The 21,231-nt window shown below is 47.5% G+C and overlaps 1 protein-coding gene and 1 non-coding gene across 2 annotated transcripts; both read right to left on the bottom strand.

The window, feature by feature from the left end:
• Positions 1-275: 275 nt before the first annotated feature.
• LOC115872730 lies at positions 276-412 on the bottom strand. The gene has a single exon (XR_004048013.1). It is a non-coding gene; the product is annotated as a small nucleolar RNA SNORA33 (small nucleolar RNA).
• A 2,856-nt stretch (positions 413-3,268) lies between these two features.
• On the bottom strand, positions 3,269-16,133 carry TRIM31 (tripartite motif containing 31). Its single transcript, XM_045298714.1, has 6 exons — positions 15,717-16,133; positions 14,760-14,855; positions 12,315-12,545; positions 11,048-11,070; positions 10,392-10,507; positions 3,269-3,807 (listed from the first exon to the last, which is right to left on the bottom strand). Exons 1-6 carry the CDS (start codon positions 16,131-16,133, stop codon positions 3,269-3,271), a joined length of 1,422 nt encoding a protein of 473 aa, XP_045154649.1.
• Positions 16,134-21,231: the final 5,098 nt, after the last annotated feature.

The following is a 21,231-nucleotide window of genomic DNA, read 5'->3' as shown; positions in this document are numbered from 1 at the left end:
GCCTTTGTGGACAAAGCTAAGAAATACTTCTCTTTTTCATGTTTTTAAAAGAGAAAACACATCCCAAGTTCATACTGATTTTTCCAAATTAAATATTACTTGTTTTATTTAATTTATTTTGTCATATTTATCAGAAAAAAACCCTAACCTTTTAGGTTGCAAATCTTGGTTCCTACATTAACAGGACTTACTAGCATTATCCTATTGAGCTGAAAGAACTGAAGCAAAATTCAAGCCTCAATTTGAAATATTGAAGGATTCTCTTTTTTTTTATTTAATGTAGCCACTTTCAGGGACCTTAATGATCTCAATTATCCTTAAGGCTCATAATATGGCTTTACTGTTATTGCCAGCTTTTTCTAAATTTAATATCGAAGGATTCTATGGGCAAAATATTGAATAATACAGGAAGCATCAGAAGAAGATGGAAGGCATATAAAAAAGATTCACTATTCCTTTTTTTAATTTAAGATTCACTATTCTAAAAAGAATTCATGATCAAGAACTAATGGTCCTAAAGGAAGAAGATCAAAGGCATTAGCGGAAAAAACGAGACTTCTGGAATTGATGGAATACCAGTTGAAATGTCTCACCAGAGGGATGCAGCACCGGAAGCACTCACTCACCTATACCAGGAGGTTTCCAAGACAGCTACCTGGACAACCAACGGGAAGCAATTCATTATTTGTGCCCATTCCAAAGAAAAGTGATCTGACAGAAATGCAGAAAGTATGGAACAATAGCATTAATATCATATGCAGGTAGAATTTTGCTGAAGAAGATTTAGTAATGGTTGTAGGAAGGCAGGGGACTGCCTTCTGGAATGCCGGCTGGATTCAGAAGTAGGCATGAAATGAGGAATATCATTGCTGACCTCAGATGGATCTTGGTTGAAAACAAAGAATACCAGAAAGATGTTTGTGTGTTATTGACTACACGGGCTTTGAATGTGTGGATTACAACAATGTGTAACATTATAAAGAGTGCAAATTTCAAAACACGGTTGTACTCTGGGCAACATAGGCCTAGAGACAGTCATTCAAGGGAATGCTGTCTGCTTTAAAATCAGGAAAGGCTCGTGTCAGGGTTGTCTCCTTTCACCAAACATATTCAATCTGTTTGCTGAGCAGATCCTCCAAGAAGGTGAACTATATGAAGAAGACCACAGCATCAGGATTGGAGGAAGGGTCATCAACACTCAAATGACACAACTTTGCTTGCTGAAAGCAGAGAGGCCCGGAACCACTTGCTGATGAAGATTACTTCGGTATAGATTACATCCCAATGCAAGGAAGACCAAAATCCTCAGAAGTGGGCCAATAGACAATCTCATGATAAACAAAGAAAAGAGTGAAGTTACATCAAGGAGTATGTCAAGAAAACATCCCAGCCCCATCCAGATCAAGTCCCTAAGTCCAATACTACTCCCTAAGTCTCTCTTCAGACGCATGAGTCCACATGAAATGATGCAGGCTGCAGGCAGATCCCAGGCTGCTGCGTGCAGAGTTCTGTGGACCTAATGGAGGGGTACACAGCTCCAGGGCTCGCACAGGTTTCCACGTCAACAGGAGGGTGAAGGCAGAAAGAGGCCCCGCCTCCAGCGAGCCATTGATCTCAGTGGCACCTCCAAATGAGATCATCAAGCTGTGACCCGATTGACAGGCTAGATTCCACCCCTACACTTCACGTTTGCGTGAAAAGTATGTAACTACCACAGAGGGGGAGACTTTGTCTCTCAGAGAGACAAGTCCCTGGGAAATGATATGGTGCTTTGGAAAGTAGAGTGTCAGCATATAACAGGAAGATCCGTGGAGATGAATTGGTACCAAGGCTGCAACAATGGGTTCAAACATCCTAATTGTGAGGATGGCACTGGGCTGGGTAGTGTTTAGTTTGGTTGCGTCTAGGTCACTATGAATTGGAACCAAGTCCAGAACACCTAACAATAACACCAACGAACAAAACTGTCTACCATGCCTGCACAAAGGGCTTCAAAAAATTCATGGAAAAATCCCATTATCTTTTCACTTCATTTTCCCATACACACAACAGTAAGATTTAGAATAATATATAATTTTTACCAATGTGATTATTTAAAATGTATTAGGAATTATTCTTGTCATTAGTATATATCTCACTAAGGATGTACAATTACTGTGTTTTCTTTAAAATCATTTTATTGGGGGCTCATACAATTCTTATCACAATCCATCCATCCACTGTGTCGAACACATTTGTACATTTGTTGCCATCGTCATTTTCAAAACATTTGCTTTTTACTTGAGCCCTTAATATCAGCTCATTTCCCCCCCTCCCTTTCTGCTCCCCCCCCCAACCCTTCATAATTCATACATTATTATTATTTAGTCACATCTTACACTGTCCGACGTCTCCCTTCACCCACTTTATCCATCCGGCAGGGAGGAGGTTATATGTAGATCCTTATAATCGCAACTACTGTGTCTAAAGTCACTTAAAGTAACATGTCTTTGAAGAGTTAAGCTATATACACGGCTAGGTTAATGTCTCGTTTCAATTTTAACTTTATCATGATGTAAACCGTTTGCACGGTTTCAAAGTCAAATACATGAAACAATGAACATTGCGAATAACTTGTATCTGTTCCACTAGGCTTCCCCTTACACCAAAACCCAACTCACTGCCTTCCAGTCAATGCCGACTCATAGGACCCTACAGGGCTGGGGGTAGAACTAACTGCCTGTGAGGTTCCAAGATGGCAATTCTTTATGGGAGTTGAAAGCCCCTTCATTCTTGGGCAGAGGGGCGGGCGGTTTCGAACTGCGGACCTTGGGATTAGTCGTCTAATGCATAACCACTAACTTCTTAACATGAGTCTTTGGTTTATTTCTCCATGTACAATAAATAAGGATCAGCAAACACTATCTATACGGACTATTACCCACTTTGAGTTTTACAGTGAACCATGTATCCTAGAAATCACAGGTGCTACGCTGGCATCCCTCATGGCTTGCAGAAAGAGTGCCCCGGAGAGGGACTTGAGACGCAGGAGGAGAGATCCAGCCCCCAGCACCTGTGTCTCAACCGACCCGCTGGCTGGGCCACGTCACTTGGGACGGCCACCCAGCGTTGGACTCTCGGTTCCGGTCCCATTACAGTACTGTGTAGGGGGCGCCGGGAAGCGCAAAACGAAAATGCGCGCGACATGGGGGCGTCACCTCCCGGAAGGGCTCCGCCGGCTTAGCTGTCACCCCCCTCGAGGGTCGTGAAGGGTCGCGGGAGGGGGGGATCAGGGGCGACTCCAGGGCCGCAGGGTGATCTGCGTGCCGGGGAAGAGGAGGCGGAAGAAGGGGAAAATCTGCCCCGGGAAGGAGGCGTGGAAGGTGTAGATGTGCTCGGCCGTGGCGGCGTCGTGGAAGGCCACCTCGCCGCGCTCGTGGTCCACAGAGACGCCCAATCGGCTCGGACGGGCGCGCAGGTCCTTCCGGGTGTCGCCCTCGAGCAGCGCCTGGCACTGCCGTCCCGAGACGCGCAGCACCCAGAAGCCGGCCGCGGGCTCCAAGGTCAGGAAGTCCCGGCGGGCGGCGAACTCCGAAGCCACGCCCACAACGCACGCCCCGCCCCCGGGCCCGCGGAGCTCCGCCTCCCAGGCCTGGCAGCCTCTGGAAAGGCCTGGGGAGCCCACTACGCAACGGAAAGGATAGAAACGCGCAGGGTCGTCGGGCGCCTCCGAGTTTTCTGAAGAGACAGCGTTCAGCGTCACTGTCTTCAGGTCCTGAGAAAGGATGAGGTCCGGGTGGGCTGAGGTTGCGTCAAAGGTCACAGGAGCTGCGAGAGACCCAAGGAAAAAGGGGGACCCCCCGCTGGGTCAAGTTGGGCTCCCTTGGAACGATGTCAGGGGGAGGCTTTCCTCCCCATTCCCAGCCCTTCGTGTCCCCCAACGCGTGCTAACCTCTCCTGGTCTTTGAAATCAGTCCTTAAATGTCCTGGGAGGGTGGTGTCAGCCCAGCATGTAAGGTCGAGGACATCTGCTTACCTGGCCCAGCACCTGAAGTTTCTGATTCCTTAGCGAAAACAAGCTTTGGGGCGAGCACAAGAGATACTGAAGGGGCCCTGGTGGCGCAATGGTTAAGCGCTCTGGGGCTATCCCAAAGGTCCGAGTTGCAAACCCACCTGCTGCTGACTGAGCAAGGACCTAACACCTGCTCCTCAAGATAACAGGACACCCTCTGGGGCTGTTCTACTCTGTCACACAGGGTCACAGTGAGTTCAAATCCCCTGGAGGGGACATAAGAGTTACTGGGGCTATGACTGCCTTCCATTCACTTCTTAAACCAGGTCCCTTAAAAAATAGGCGTGGGTGAGTGGGGGTTGAAATAGCGAAGGAGGAACAGGCAGCCCCTTTCCTTCATCCATGCATTTCATTGGGATTCTGAAGTTGAATCATCCTTTATCAAGGGTAGCAGGGCCCCATTCACCTTCTACAATGGCTTGAGTAGCAATGACACCCATATCGATGATGCCTGTAAGAACAGAGGCCTCATTCAGGCCCCTGGCTTATTACCTAATCCTAAACCCTCACACGTACAGGTTGCCTGGGAGCCATCCGTGGTTGTACTAGGAGCATCAAGAACAGAACTGTGATTTATAGGCGTTTCAATGGCTAATCCCCCCCCCCCCCACTGAATTATATCACCAGGCCTTTGTTGTGAGGCACCTCTGAGTGGACTCAAACATCCAAACTTTCAATTAGCAGCTGAGCATGTTCACCGGTGGTGCCGCCCAGGAATTCCCAGACACTTTTCCGATAAGGCAGGCCTGCCTAGGAGATACTGCATGCTGCGTTCCAGAGCATGTATCAAAATATACCAAGTCACGCAGATCTTTTCAGTACCCAGCGCACACAAAAGGCTGGAAATGCGTGTGCAACAGATGTGGAAAAAAGTTCGAAAATTGTGAGAATGGCCAAGATGAGGCACAGAAACAAAGTGAGCCTATGCTTTGGGGAAAATGGCAACCATAGACTGGCTCAATGCAAGATTTGCTACCACAAATCTTCCATTTGTTTAAAAACAACAACAAACACGACCCCCGTGCCCCCACTCAGTATCTGCCAAGTGCAATAAAGTGAAATGTCATAAAACAAGGTTTGATGCTATTAAGTCCCTCCTTTCTGAGCTTGGGGACTGGGGGAGATGTTGTGTATGAGAATGTGGGGCATTCCCTTGCAGAGGGGCCTCGGGGAGGAGATGAGCCAGTCAGGGTGCGATGTAACAATGATGAAAAATACAACTTTCCTCTAGTTCCTAAATGTTTCCTCCCCGCTCCCACTACCGTGACTCGAATTCTACCTTGCAAGTCTGGCTAGACCAGAGGATGTACACTGGTACAGATAGGAACTGAAAATACAGGGAATCCAGGGCGGATGAGCCCTACAGGACCAGTGGTGTGAGTGGCGAAACAGGGAGGGTAGAGGGAGAGTGGGTAGGAAAGCGGGAACCGATTACAAGGAACTATATGTGACCTCCTCCCTGGGGGACAGACAACAGAAAAGTGGGTGAAGGGAGACGTCGGACAGGGCAAGATATGACAAAATAACTATTTACAAACTATCAAGGGCTCATGAGCGAGGGGGGAGCGGGGAGGGAGGGGAAAAATGAGGACCTAATGCCGGGGGTTTAAGTGGGGGAAAATGTTTTGAGAATGATGAACAAATGCGCTTTACACAATTGATGTGTATGGATTGTGATGAGTTGTCTGAGCCCCTAATAAAATGATTTTTTTTAAAAGAGAGAGAATGTGGGGCACCTTCTAGGGGGTGGGCAGTGATGCAGGCAGGGTGCACACATGGCTAAACTGCTGCCTTGGCAAAACAAGGGGAATTTAAGGAGCACGTGAAAAAGTGGAATTAAAAGAGGAATGGATTTTTTCCATGAATTTTTTGAATTCCCCTTTGTTTAAATCAGAGGGTAGAGGGGAGAGGACAGAGGACTTCCTTAAGCACCAGAGGGTACTCCAATAAAGGGGATAAGGAGAAGTCCAGCTTTGGGTAGGAGTCTTGTGCGGTGGTTGTCTTTTCACCCTCTGTTTGATCAAAGTGACAGTGCCCCTCCCTCGGGTCTTCATTCCCTTCATTTTCACTCTCAGAAACCCAGGCCTGTCCAGCCCTGCCCCATTCCCTTCCAAGCAAAGGCTGGACCACTCTCCACCACTCACTCAGGGCCACTGTGAGTTTGTCTATTTCCGTGGCTCCAGGTCTCCTGAGAGGCTCTCTGCTGGCTAGACATTGCGAAATCCCAGCGAAAGACCTCCTGTTCTGGGGCAGGAGCAATTCCGAAGGGATGGGTTTCCGAATGGACGGATGCCTGGGGAGACTCAATGCAACGGCGGGCCAGCGATTGGAGGATGCTTGTTCAGAAGGTCTGCCTTCAAGGAAGAAGGAAAGGAGAAAAGAGAGATTAATGGGGGCCAGGGAGAAACACTTCTTCATAGCTAACCTCTTGATACAACAGAAAGGATAAAGGCTAGACTCGCCGTGTGCCAGAACCAGCCAAGAGCCAGTTGATTAGAAATGCACCATTTCCTGGAGGAAGTTTATTTGGGAAGGAGTGAAGGAATTGGATGAGATGCCTGCCCCTTGCTCCTCCTTGCTACCCCACCCCCACACAGCCCTACGGAATTTTCAAGAACAATAGATTTCGCAGTTCCACAATCTTCTACCAACCCCTAGTCCTTCCTATCAAATGAGTTCCTCTCCCGGTTCTTCCCTCCTCCTTCATCCCAGGAGGGAATGGAGAGAAATTACCCCCACGTAACTCTGATCAGAGAGGATGGTCTGGGCTCAGAAGTTTGGTCTTCAGGCCAGCCTGGAACTCCCCTTGCCGGTGGGTCAGCATATTCCCATTCTGTAGTCTGGGCAGAGAGGGCACCTGGGAAAGACCCTTCTCCTACATTGTGACACCCCCACCCTCCCTCCTCACTCTTGGAGGTCCCCCCTATAGGCCACAAGAAGCCTGAAGTGTCAGGAGGCAGAGGTCCTACCTGGAGAAGGCGGCGTAGGCCCTGAGGGTTTCTTCCATTTAGAAGTATTCTCTACCACAGTCCCTGGAACTTGGGGGAAAATGAACTTGTTTTAGTCACGATAGCAAAAACTGCGAATTAAGAACAAAACCCAACATGCTGCCATCAACAATGATAAGAAACAGTAGCTCTTGTGGGGACTGTCCTGCATCCAGGATGGGAGCATGGGGACCTTTTAGTAGGGGTGTCCTCGGTTGGCCTTTGATGCCTCCAGGGCCCGGGATATTCCACCTTTCACAGAGCCGGAGGCCTGAATCGCTACCCAGAGGTATCCCTCCAAGTCAAGAACTCTTCTGGCGCAGAAATGGACGGGGTGCATCATGGAGTTTCTAGCTTTGGAGATGTGAGTTCTAATTCTGTTTCTTACCTTTAATAGACCTGGGCAACTCCCCTTACTTTTCTGGACTCAGTCGTGGCCTATTTTGGGGGAGTTGTGGGATTTTGAAATACTGGGTGTGGGGTGCGAAGCATGGCGTGGACCTTTGAGAAATGGTTCCCCTGGTACTGTCGTCTTGCATGGCAGAACAAACTGTGACCACTTCCTAGGCATAGACTGCCAACTCATGGATCTCTCTTGGAGCTGCCATGACCCCCACAGAAACCTGTATTCTCGGGCGGGGTGGGCACAGGAAGTGGCAGTTAATACATGTAAATGGGGCTGCTTCCACCTCTCCATTTGTCACACCTTTCCTCCCTTTCTCTGGGGAGTGAGGAACTAAATGTCAACCATCACTTTGGAATACTTCAGAATCTGGGGATTAGACCTGTGGCTGCTGGCCTCCGTGTTAGTTGTGGCATTGTGGTGTCTGCCTTAGGGTTTTCTAAGCAGATCGCCAGACTTTTCTTTCGAGGCACCTCTGGATTGGCTTGAAACACCAGCCTTTTGGTAGGTAGTTGGGCATAGAGACATTTCCCTGCCCGAAACGCCTTTTGGTGAGTTTGGGGCGTTCAAAAGAATAAAACTCCTATCCCCTGCCTCGGTCTTCTCCATTTCCGAGTAGTAGGCATTTGTCCACACCTGGGCCGCAGGTAATCACAGAGATAAGATTCTTCCCCCTTGCGTGTCTCCCGCCCCTCAAAGGATAGGCGCAACTTTCAAGCCCCACATACATCTCGTTGGGGAGTCCTCACTTGAGCCTCCAAAAAATCTGCTTAGGCCTTTCTTCTTATCAGGCTGTATGTTCTCTGTGGGGAGAGAGTGGGATGAGAAGGAGAGGCACCCCAATTCAAGCGTCTAGCTCCCTAAACTGTGAGAACACCCAGCTCCGTTCACTGACGTCGCTCGCTTGTAGGTGGTGATATAGTTTATTATGCCAGCCTGGCTGATAAATACAAGTAGGATTAACTGAAGGGCGGAGAGATAATGGCTCAGTGAGCCTCATCTTTCTTGTCTCTTGCTTTTTGATCATCGGACCAGTGTGCGGCTACCTTGCTCGTTCTTTGCCTCAATTTATAGGCTACACTACCTGTTGGACGCCTAGCCTGTGGACTGTGTCTCTGTAAGTTGAGGTCCCTTTAAGGCATCTCTGGAGCTGGGGACTGGCAGTTGGGACTGTTGGTCAGTTGACAGTTGGTGATCTGCCTTGTGATTGGCTGCTGTGCTGAGATAGTCTCACTCTATAAATAGAGGGCGATCTGGCAACAGAGAGAGAAGGAGGACTGCTAGTCTTTCACAACCCTGAGCCATTTGTAGTGCTTATAATTTAACTGTTCATTCGTTATATTTATCTGTATATAATTTAACAGTTCATTTCTTGTTATATATCTAATTATCTTTATAAATAAATATATTTAATTATCAGGAATTTGGTTTTATCTCTCTAGAGAACCCTGTCTAACACAGGTGGTATGTCCGGTACAGCTGCACGAAGACACAAGCACAGAATTCCTAACATCCTGCATTATTCTCAGCTGCAAACCCAGACAAGTTCTTGAGAAATGGCGGGCCCAAACGGAGAACCTGAGTCCCCACCCTCATCCGGTCTGCTCAGCTGCTGTTTCCCTGCTGGGCTAGAAGAGGACTCCCCATTAGTCTGCATTGACTTTCAGGAGTTGTCAGGAGTTGACAGGGCTCCAGGGAGAAGCAAAAGCTACTTTCCAGGGGTCCCACAGCCCATTGAGGGTGGGGTGGGGAGGATGATGCAGGGCACCGCACAGCTATACAGCCATGCTGGGAAAGGGGGTTACCATGAGACATCGGTCCAGTCCCTGCTCGGTGAGCCTTACAGAATCAAGGGGGCCGACAAGTAAAATCAGATTCAGTTAAGTGCCCACAAGGAAGTAGGGCAACCCATGCAAAGTGCTGGATGAGGGAGTGTGGCACACACAGCTGTGTGGCACGCATGGGATCGTCATGACTCAGGACCAGCCCCAGAGCAACCGGAGTACACTCGGGGCTGGGGGTTTGTGTGTGATATGAGGCAATCAATCAGGAGACAGGATTGCCTCAATCTTTAGTGTTTTAGCAAATGCTTGACCCATCGCTAGCTACCCAAGCCATTGTCCACGGTGGCTGGGGGCCTTTCTCACTCTGACAGACTACGTACGAGTCGGCCTTGGGTGCTGCAGTCAGTACACTCAGCTGCTAACCCAGGGTTTGAGTCTACCCAGAGGTGGCTTGGCCCCAGAGCCCGGCGATCTCCCGTAAGCAGCCGACAGCCAGCCCCTAAGACCCTTTGGGGGCAGCGTTCTGCTCTGACACACTGGGAGGGACATGAGTCCGAGTGGACCCTTCAGTGACAGGATCACCACTGGCGTGTGTTGCGCGACACTGAAGAACTGGATGAAATTGCCAGCGGCCAAATTCTCTACATTCATAATCGGGTTTGGAAGGCTGACCCTGGTGGGGGGGAGCTCCCACAGTTGCGATACAGATGACTCCCCAATATACAGTCTCCTGACTGAAAATCATCCCCGTTCCAGCCCCCATAGAGGTGCTCGCATACAAAATGTCTCCTGCTTGTATCTGGGTGCTCACTCTGAACCCAGAGGGCTGTCTGCAATCAGGTTCTATGGTCTGTCCCACCCAAAGCACAGCCAACTCCCTTCTGATACTGATCATAGATGGTTCCCCTGGACAGAGCTCAGGGACATCCAAGGTTAAGCCGCTGACTGCACGCTGGCCCCCACCCACTCTATTAGGCATGTGCCCATTGGAAAAATGCTCTCTTGATCCTGAAAACAGGAAACGTGAGCCCCTGTCTCCACTGTTTCTGCTCTTTATTTCCTCTAATGCACCGCAGCTCCTCAGGACCTTGCGGTTGGAGGGCCAGTCCCCACAGTGCGTGTACAAGTTACGCTCGAGACAGAGGAGGGAAGAGCCTATTCCTTACCTCTGCATTTCTTCATGGATTCCAGGACAGAGTTGTGTCTTGATTTGGCCTCACCGAGTTTTTTCTCCAAGTCCAGAGGAACCGGGGTTGGGGAGAGAAATTGAAACCCTTGGCTCCTGAGAAGACAGGGCTCAGTTGTGTGATGAGGTCAGGAAGGGGGTGCTGGGGAGGGAGGGCCCTGACAATGAGAGGGGGATAGGAGGATGAGGGAGGATGGAGTCCTGGCGGTGGGTGTGGGAGGAGTCAGGGGTTAGAGAACTGGGCGTGAGGAGGCAGGGCTAGGGACATGGGGCCAGGGATGAGGGGGGACATCGGGAGTTGGGAGGGGTCAGGACAGAGGAACAAGGGCCAAGGAGCGATCCATCTCAGGAAAGCTGTGCAGGAGGTGCTCCCAAATAGGAGAACCGATGTTGGGATCAAGGAAGCTGGAGAAAGCCGCCGTTCTCTTTTACGACCAATCCACCTGCTGATAAGTTCAGCTCAGACCTTTCCCAGCAGCCTCAGCGTCTGGTGGCAATGTTAGACAGAGACGCAGGTGTTGGTGAGGGAGGTGTTGGTGAGTGCTGAGCGTTTTTGACTACAACGTGAGGGCATGTTGATTGTTACATGTATGAAGGAGTCAGCATGAAAGACGCACATGGGAAGGCCCAGCATACCTGTTCAAGTCATATCTGATGTCCTAGGAGAGAAAGAGACAAAACACAGCCTCAGCTCTTGGCCGCTTTCTGGCAGGCACAGAGTAAAGGACATTGCTGGTGTGGGGCAAAGGAGCAATGGAAGGTGAAGCCAACCTCTTTGTTCCAAGACGTGCCAGTGGGCAAGGAAATGATTCATTCGGAAGAGGAGTTGGGTGAAGATCAGGGGAGGAAGAGCAAGTTCAGAAGATGAGCTTTGTATCTGACATCAAACCAGGGACGTACTGCTCAGAGACTGGAGGGACCCCCAAAGGGATGGTCCTTATCCTTCAGGGCGGGAATGGAACTCACCTCCATGTGGGCATAACCTATCATTGAACATCAAAAGGTCAGCGTTTAAACCAAAGACAAAGTCCAGAGGGTTGGGAAAGATGGAGAGATGGAAACAGGACGTGGGATGAGATGGTGCATCCAAGGAATTGCAATGATGACTTGAATCGGAGCATGCACCTGCTGTTGCATGTAATACGGAGATCTGCTCGATACACCTTCGTCCACTTCACAGTAAAAAGTACAAACAAAGCCAGGGGAGCCCTGCTTGGCTGCCAGCGGTGTGGAGGGGGCTGCAGTGACTTCCCAAGACAATCATCCTTCAAAGAAAGCAATCGTTTCTTGCACTGCTGGGAGCGGAAAGTGAACGATGGTGGCCCTCCACTAATTCTGAGCCTCAGCCAGGCCCACACTGTCCACGTGTGGCTACTGAAAAGTGGCCAGTGCTTTGAGAAACTGGAGCTTCAATTTGATTGAATTTTCAAAGATTTAGATTTAAACACTGAAGGCATTAAGATGCTTTCCCTGCTCAGCACAATCTTGCTGATTCAAATGGATTGCATTGCCCTTCAACCACTAAAAATGTGTTGTTCCAATTAAGCTAATTGTGCAGGGGGGGGGGACGTATGCCAACTTCCTAAGGCTTGTTGTAAAAAAATAGTGTCCAATATCTCATTAATATTTTAAAATATTGGTTATAAGTAGAAATGGTAGTACTTTTTTTTAATAAAGTGTCTTACATGAGGCATATTTTAAAAATCAATCCATTTCCCTAGACCAGACATCTAGGGAAATATGTGAAAGTGAGGTGTGGCTCGCACCACGCTTCTCTGAGTTACAGACGTGGTGGTTTGCATCATGATAGTGTTTTTTTAATTTTATATTCTGCTAGGTGGCCCTTCTGTGACCTGTGAACAGGGACGGGCTAGTCTGTAGCCTGCCCCTAAGTGACACTCACCCACAGCAGGTCACTGGGGGCCATTTGCTTCTTGGCTTCCAGAGATTGGACAAACCGATTGAGGAATGTCAGTTGTGCATCAATGCTAGTGATGTAGAGCTGGCTTGCCTGGTCTCCTTCTTGACCAAGCTCCTCCAGTCGTGACAGGAGAGCCTTCTCCTCCTCCTGGAGGACCTGAAACAGTTGCTTGAATTCTGCCGTGACTCTTCCCATTTCCTGTTCGACCTGGGCCTGGGGGCAAGGAGAACAAGCACGAGCAGGCGTGAGGATGGCACACGATTGATTATTCCCTATGTTACCAAAAATGTCAGTCTCATTAAGTTCACACTTGAATTAATTGTCAGTTAAAAGTAGTGCTGTGTGGCAGATTTGGAAAAGGAACGTTGTAGAGCACTTTTTTTTTAAACCATTCATCATGAGCTCAGTAGTAGGGGAAATTATTTATGATTGAGCTCCGCCCCCACCCCTTTTTCAGGCAAGCTACTTTTCATTTCCAAAAGGCTTTTCCAACAAAAATCTTATCATAGTGAATGTGGGGGAGGGGAGTGCGGGGTGGAGACCCAAAGCCCATTTGTGGGCAACTGGACATCCCCTTACAGTTAGGGTGCGATGTAGCAGCGATGAAACATACAACTTTCCTCTACTTCCTAAATGCTTCCTCCGTCCCCCACTGTCATGATCCCAATTCTACCTTGCAAGTCTGGCTAGACCAGAGGCTGTACACTGGTACAGATAGGAACTGGAAATACAGGGAATCCAGGGTGGATGATCCCTTCAGGACCAGTGGTGTGAGTGGCGATACTGGGAGGGTAGAGGGAGGGTGGGTTGAAAGAGGGAACTGATTACAAGGATCTACATGTGACCTCCTCCTTGGGGGCGGACAACAGAAAAATGGGTGAAGGGAGACGTCGGACAGGGCAAGATATGACAAAATAATAATTTATAAATTATCAAGGGTTCATGAGGGAGGGGGAAGCGGGGAGGGAGGGGAAAAATGAGGAGCTGATGCCAGGGGCTTAAGTGGAGAGCAAATGTTTTGAGAATATGAGGGCAATGAATGTACAAATGTGCTTTACACAATTGGTGTATGTGTGGATTGCGGTAAGAGTTGTATGAACCCCTAATAAAATGATTTGGAAAAAAAACAAAAGGCTTTTTCGTTTATAATCTTCTTTCACAAAGATTAGGAGCCCTGGTGGCATAGATGGTTATGTGTTGGGCTGCTAACCACAAGGTAAGCAGTTGGAAACCACCACCCACTCTGAGGGAGAAAGATGAGGTTCAGAATCAACTCGACGGTAGTGAGCCCCCAAAGACTGGTCCTTTGACATACACAGAGATCATAGGCCAAGAAGCTGGGCAGAGTTACAGTATCTTCATCCTCTGGTTAAGGCACTCACAGAGGTGAGCCTAAAAACCAGCATTTCTGACACTAAGACCAGCCTGTGTGCCCCACACACCACTACCGTCAGGTGGAGGAGACTACAGTGGTCAGCCTTGTGCAGTGACTCAAGGCCAGATGTGAAGGTGCTGCGGCAGACAAGCCAAATCCTGCGGGGGGAGAAAGTGTAACCCATGACCCAGGGCTTCTGTCCCTCCAGCTACTCTGCCCCCTCTAAGTCGCTTTCTTTGGTGCCAGGTCTTCTTCTGAGCCGGCAGGGTAATAAGAGATCCAAGTGTGAGGGGAGGTCATATGCTTACAGACATCCTCCCTGAAGATAGTGAGTCACCAGATTAAGGTGAGCCCCGCTCCCTGCTGTTAAGGACAATGGACAGGCCTGCAGTCATTGATTTGGTTCCCATAGGTGGGGTTTACACCCTACTGATAATGGTTCCTATGGAGACCCAGAGAACAGGTCAAGGTTAAGCTGCCATCCTGACTCTGGGATCCACCCATCTTGTCACTGTATATCCCCAATCCCTCCTCTTTCTATTGCGTGTATGTCCCTAGACCACCTCCTCTCATTGCTGTATAACCTATAGTGCAATCCCTTCCTGTGACGTATGTCTTTACCTGTAATTAGTGGGCTGGCACACCCCCAAAGGTGTATAGGCCTGGGTTAGCAATAGATATCTCTCTCTCAATCTCGGCTCCTCCCTTAACCTCTCATCGGCTCCCTCTCCTCCCCTGTTCCCTTTCCCTTTGTCCGCCTTCCCTTCCACCTCTCTCCACGTGGACCACCAAGCGGGGCTGAGGTGAGCATGCTACCATGAGATGTGTCTGACTCCATTATTTCAATCTCTGTTTTATCTCTCATGCTCTCTATAACTTTAATATAATATTTATAACCTCAACCGTTCCATTGTGCCTATCAAAACCCGTGATTGGGTGGGGGGAGGGGGGCTGGCTCCCTGCTTCAACCACATCCAAGAGGCTTGAGGGAGGAGAATAGTTTGCTTCCAAGGACCACAGGACAGAACGAGCCACACATAACCTTTCCTTACCATGAAGTCGTGGATCTTCTGTTTGCCTTGGGTTTTCACCTGCATGATCACCTTCTGCTTTTGCTGCAAGACCTCCAGTTGGGAATTAACTAGTTCCTGCGGGAGAGGGCCTTATTGGAAAGCTGTGCCTGAGAGTCCTCTTGGTCTCACAAAGCCCCCTGATCTTTCAGGAAGGCAGGTGAGACTGGGCGGGGACCCACCTGGCTGGGTGGGGTGGGAAGGGGAGAGACCTGGGCCCCAGGCACTTAGGAGAGTGTGTCATCCAGGAGTGATTGCAGTTGATATATGAATGGGGCTTTGAGGTTAGGAAAGGATTTTCACAGACTTTCTGCCATTGGTCTGGTTGGAAGTACGTTGCATTCTGTTCCGTTTGCCCTATTTGAAAGGTGTGACAACCATGCCCCAGAAAAGCCAAGTTACTCCTTGAGTGTCTTATAGAAAGCTCAGGAACTTAGCCTTTGAACCCAGACCTTCTGATTCAAAATCGCCTGTCTTGGGGGAGGGGCAAGAGGGCAGGAAGGGGAAAAAGAAAAAGAAAAACGAGGAGCTGATTTCAGGAGCCCAAGCGGAAAGCGAGTGTTTTGATCATGATGAGGGCAACGAATGTATAAGTGTGCTTTACACAATTGACGTATGTATGGACTGTGATGAGTTGTAAGAGCCCCAATAAAATGATTTTTTTTTAAAAAGCACATCTTTTTTACTCTGCGTTCTGGTATGACTTAAAAAGACTTCAGATTTTGGAATCAAATGATACTCCAGAGATAATGAGACATCCCTCCCCCTTCCCTTCAAGAGTGTTGACCCTGCCTGACTCTGAAATGCCCATGCACGGGGTGTGTGGGGGGGTGATCCACAGTGGTGTTGACCCAGAAGAAAGAGGTCGCTCTATCTCCCACATCCACCCTGAACTTCTGATCTGACAGAGGAGGCAAGGAAGGGACGCCCAGTGCTTACCAGGTACTTTTGGGCAGCCTCTTCCATCAAGATGACTTTGTGAAGTTTGTGTTCCTTGGATTCCCGACACACGATACAGAGAAAGTTCCCGTCAGTCTCACAGAAGTAGTGCAGTTGCTCCTTGTGTTTCTGGCACTTTCGTTCTCCCCTTCCCGGCTGCTCCTCCCTGGGACGCATCTCTTGGATCATCTCCACCAGATTCATCAACACCCAGTTGGTCTTCAGTGTGTCCTTCCCCACAGAGTGCTTACAGAGGGGACACTTGAGTAAGCTGCCTGATGTATCCACTGTCGCAGTGATGCATTTGAGACAGAAGTTGTGCCCACAGTCAATGGTGACAGGGTTCTGAAAAATCTCTAAGCAGATGGGGCAGATCACCTGTTCCTGAAACTTAGTGAAATCCGGTGAACTGGCCATGATGAAGCAGAGGGCTGCGTCCAGACGTGTCGGTCTACCGGAAGGCTTCTCGGATTAGCAGGATGATGGGCTGTGGACACAGGTGGTGGCAAAGGAGAAGGAAACCGAGGTCAAAGTGGCCCAAGAGTCTACCAAGGAGATTAAGGGGTTGGGTGGGAGAGAAACATAAATGGATGCTTTATAAAAAGAGTAAAAACTAGAGCATAGAGACTCTTTTAAAGAGAAAAAGACCAGGTGGGCAAACCTACCTTACTTCCTCTTGAGAACAAATGAGTGCTGTGATTGACTATCTGCTGCTTATAAAGCAGGGCAAGCTGTCCTGAACCTTGTACTTTATTAAAATGTTTATAAGGCAGTTAACTGATATCTAAATGGCCAACAGACCAAAGTCCCCTGAGACAGGAGGCTTCCCGTAAGTTTCAAATAAGGAATAGAAGGGCTGGGTGAGGTCCCCGGAGGTCACATCTGATGGGGCCAGTCAGAAGTCCACTAGCTCCATGGTTTGGGGCATTTCTTGTCTGCAGAGCCAACCCTTAAAGCTCGTCCTGTGTGTGTCAGACTAACATTTTCAAAAGCTGGTCTTTGGAAGTACACCCCCCAGGCTTTCCCGTGGGGCATCTCTGGAAGGACTTGAACCACCAGGGTCTGGGGGGGCTGATGAGTGTCTTAGCCATTTACACGGCCCAGGAGAGGAGGGCAGGATCGATTTTGTACCTCAAATGCGTTGGTTCCTCATTTTGAAGAGTTCTTTGAAAACAGGGACACTGTCACCTACTTCAGGGATTTTCCCATCACAAGAGAGAAATAATCGTCCCTCTCACGGGGAGACTCCTGGTCCAGTGGGGAAGGCGGGGGCACAAGAAACTCCTCTACAAGGCTCTTCTCCTGGTTTGCACAATGTCCTTGACCCAGGTGAGTCTTGACTTCCCCACAGAATCAGCCACAGTCTGTCTTTCCTCGTTTCCCTGGATGTATTGAATAGGCTGGTGGCTCGGTGTCCATCCTTTGTTTTCGCTGGGGAAATGCACCTTTGGTAAAAAGAAGGGAAACTCAGGATGACACAGAGTGACACGGTATCTGTCACCATGGATTCAAACATAATAGAGGCCATGGAGACAGCGAGGGACTGGGCCACATTTCTCTCGGCGACACTGATGAGTGACATTACTTGGAATGGGCTCCATTGCTAAGAGCACCAAGAGCCGTAACAACAGACCGTGCGCTCCACTCCCATAGAGAGTTATAGTCTAGGCAACCCACAGGGCAGTTCTACTCCGTCCTATGTGGTCGCCATGAGTCCGCATGGCCTCAATGGCAGTTTTATGTCTGTGTTTCTTGCTGATTCTTGGTGCTACTCTGATCTGCTGTAATTTATGACTCCCGTCCAAGACCAGGAAACTTATTAACCAGCATCCCTTGTACTCCCTTCTGGGCCTCAAGAAAATAGTATTTTATAATCTTTCCTCCTTCTATGTGTCTTGCTCCTGGGTTTCAACTAGTTGCCTCTCTCCCTAGTCTGCCCTGTCTTCACCAAGCAGCAACCCTTGATTTAATATATGGTTCATCTTTCATCAGAGGAGTTGTAGCTGATTTTATGAACATAGGCAGAGACATTCTAATGTGCCTGGGACAACCCCCAGTTTCCCAGCTTTGTCTTGAAGTAATTATTAATATCATCTCTATCCACTCTCAGAAGTGCCCAGTTTACCTGATACCTGATTTATCTTAGTTGGAGCATTGTTGAAATGATCCCATTAGTACTTTCAGACATGCTGTCCCTCCAAGCCTCTTTTATTGTCTGCTTTGAGGAGGAATGGAGCATCTTAGGGAGATGGGTCCACACAGGGACTTCAATCTAACAGCAGGGTTTCCTTCTCTTGTATAAAAACAAACAGACCAAGAAACCTCACTGCTATCTAGTTAATTCCAACTCAAAGGGATCTCAAAGGGTTTGTGTTTCCCCAACACACCAACTGATGGTTTCAAACTGCTCACCTTGAGCTTTGCAGTCCAGAATGTAGCCCCTCCATCACCACTACTTCAGTTGTATAAGTTTGCTATTTTGACTGCCTGGCATTTAACAATAACAACATTTGTGTACCGATCCATAGTTTACTCATCCTAAACTGCCCCTAGAGACAATATTTAACTTTTAAATTTAAGTTGAAGTGACAGAGTGATTTTAACAACAGCCGTGATTTGGATGCCTTCAGTGTGGGGACCAATTTTCTTTACTCAATTTGTTCCTGTCTTCCAGCTCCTTGAAGAAAATCGACCTTATCACCCTAGTTCACAGAATTTATTTGCGTATGTTATGCATGCATTAAATAACAAATGTAATTCTCCCCATAAGTCCTAAGTATCAGTAAATACCAGCAATGTAAATATACTCCACTATCCTTTTTTCTTTCTTTCTGGTTTTCCAGGTCTGTAATCTTTATTCTTTTTTAAACATTTTATTAGGGGCTCATACAACTGTTATCGCAATCCATACACACATCAATTGTGTAAAGTGCATTTGTACATCATTCTCAAAACATTTTCTCTCCTCTTAATTGCTGACCTTAGGTCCTCATTTTTCCCCTCCCTCCCCACTCCCCCCTCCCTCATGAGCCCTTGATAATTTATAAATTGGTATTTTGTCATATCTTGCCCTGTCCGACGTCTCCCTTCACCCACTTTTCAGTTGTCTGTCCCCCAGGGAGGAGGTCACATATAGTTCCTTGTAATCGGTTCCCTCTTTCCTACTCATTCTCCCTTTACCCTCCCTGTTTCGCCTCTCACACCACTGGTCCTGTAGGGCTCATCTGCCCTGAATTCCCTGTATTTTCAGTTCCTATTGTACCAGTGTACATCCTCTGGTCTCGACTATCCTTTAAAAGAAAGATATTAGGGTCTCGTTAAGGATTCTATGAGAGGTGTTTTGCTCACCCATTTTTCTTTCTAGTTCCTATAAAGGTTTATTTTATTTTTGTGTGTAGTGATTATTTTTTGATGTAGCAAACATATACATAACAAAATATTCTCCAATTCAACACTTCTACATGTATAATTCTGTGCCATTGATTATATTCTTTACGTTGCAGGACCACTATTGATATCCTTTTCCAAATGATTCCACCACCATTGACATCAATGCCCCCTGATCAACAACTCTTCCTCCATCACCCATGGTAACCATTAGTCAAATTTGCTTTATTTTTTAGTAGTTTTCTTGATATAATATTCATATACCATACACTTTCATAGTTAAGTTGATTTTCAAAAGGATTGTATATACATCATCACAATCAGTTCTAAGGCTCCCTACCTCCCCACATTCATTGTTTGCTCCCCAAATCTCCTTACCCCAAATCCACCCCACTTCCATGTCCCCAATAAACCATTCCATTACAGTCTCTATGAATTTACTCCTCCTGTGCTTCACAAACTGGAACAATTAAAAACAAAAACAAAATGAAACAAAAAGAAGAAAATAATAAGAACATAAAGAGAACAATAAAAATAGAGAGTAAGAAAGAAAAGACCACGAACAATATTTAAAAAGCGAGAGAAGAAATTTCTGTCATGGAAGCAGTGAAAAATATTTGAGTTGTTGAAAAAAATTCAGGTTGGGTCAAGAAGGAGGTTAACTGACCAAGTATCATTATATCATGATTTGATCCACCATAATCAAGTTTACAGTAATTGCTGTCTGATAGTAAAGCTCTTTGAGTCCCTTGTTTTGGCTGGAAGGGATCTGCCAGTGGCTTAATCTGACCAGACAATCTGCAGATGGACTGAGGGTTCCCACTGTCCTCTATAGCCTTCTACAGGTTGGGGGCTCACAATTTATGCTGATACTTTTCCCTTCATCATATTTGGGCTTTGTTATTGTCATCTTTGGATCGCACAGGCTGGTGTGGCCTTAGTTGACTTTTGATTTAGCTGGCTCTTTGTTTGAACACAAGCCTTTAAGACCCAGACTCTATTCTGACTGATAGCCAGGCACCATCTGCTTTCTTCACCACACTTTGCTCTAGCACCCTTATCTTCAGAAATCATTTCATGAAAGGTGAATATCTTCAGGTCCATGATGTAAGAACTAGCAGTTCGTGGGAACTAGCTAGAATTACGTGGGAGCCCAGAATCTGTCTACTTGTTCCCAGGACTATGAATGACTCAGGTTTACTTTTTCAGTCACATTATAATAAAAACAAAAAAACCAACAAAAGAAACAGCAATAACAAAACAAAAACCAAACAAACAAAAGCCCCCTAACCAAAGAAAAACATGTCAATCATCCCCTTGGCGTATAAGGCGATAGCATTGATAACATCAATAATTTATTTTTTAAAAGTTGTCCAATGGCATAGAATTTAAGATACTGTTGACATGAGGAGTTTATCCAAGTATTGTACCAACTGCAGGCTGCAATCCATGAGCTGTTGCTTTGTATAGATTTATTTCATAATTGACTGAGCTCTGTTTACACAGGTGTGTTTCAGTCTCTCCCACTCATCTGCGGGCACCTGCAGCCTCTGTGGGTGGTCCGATGACTGCTGATATCACCGCTCTTCTTTTCTCCTGCACGCTGGTATCCTCTGTGTTGTCTGTGCCATACTGGACAAGAACCTGCCCTCTTCTGTGTGCCGGTACCTGGAGTGCACTGCATCCTTGTCAGGTGAATGTCAGCTGCGCCTGCTCTTCTTGTCCCACTCTTCTCCAGGGCTCTGACCAATGACATAGCCTTAACAGTCTTACCCGTGCCTGGTCAAGTCCCTTTCCTCCACCCAAGCTTTGCTGAATACAACACTGCATGTGTTGCATTAGCACTTCCCATACATATGGTAATGCAGCGCATACACAACACAGCGTGTATATGATGAAACCTAACACAGGCTGCTCTATGCAAACAGTCATGTCATCTCATTCCGGAATATCATCAGCCTGCATTAGGCCTCAGACTATACAAGCTGCATTGTGTACATGCAGTAAGGCAGCGTATGTAGTAATGCAGCACATGCGTAAAACAGCATGTATAGTTATTGTTGATACCATATTGTTTTTGCTGACCCTCTTTTCCACTTACAGAGCTAGTCTACTGTTTTTCTTTGAA

The sequence above is a fragment of the Echinops telfairi genome, unplaced genomic scaffold, assembly GCF_000313985.2.
Source record: "Echinops telfairi isolate 266 unplaced genomic scaffold, ASM31398v2 ScPeMD7_7453;HRSCAF=8491, whole genome shotgun sequence".
Lineage (NCBI taxonomy): Eukaryota > Metazoa > Chordata > Mammalia > Afrosoricida > Tenrecidae > Echinops > Echinops telfairi.
The sequence above is the reverse complement of the archived record's forward strand: the minus strand, read 5'-3'. Positions and strand labels throughout refer to the sequence as shown.

Excerpts from the sequence above, each read along its gene's own strand:
- TRIM31 (XM_045298714.1), bottom strand. The coding sequence starts at position 16,133 with ATGGCCAGTTCACCGGATTTCACTAAGTTTCAGGAACAGGTGATCTGC. Across the intron at positions 12,546-14,759 it reads AGAAGATCCACGACTTCATG|GCCCAGGTCGAACAGGAAAT; the intron begins GTAAGGAAAGGT and ends CCTTGCCCCCAG. Across the intron at positions 3,808-10,391 it reads ATCCATGAAGAAATGCAGAG|CTCCTGTGACCTTTGACGCA; the intron begins GTAAGGAATAGG and ends GGTCTCTCGCAG.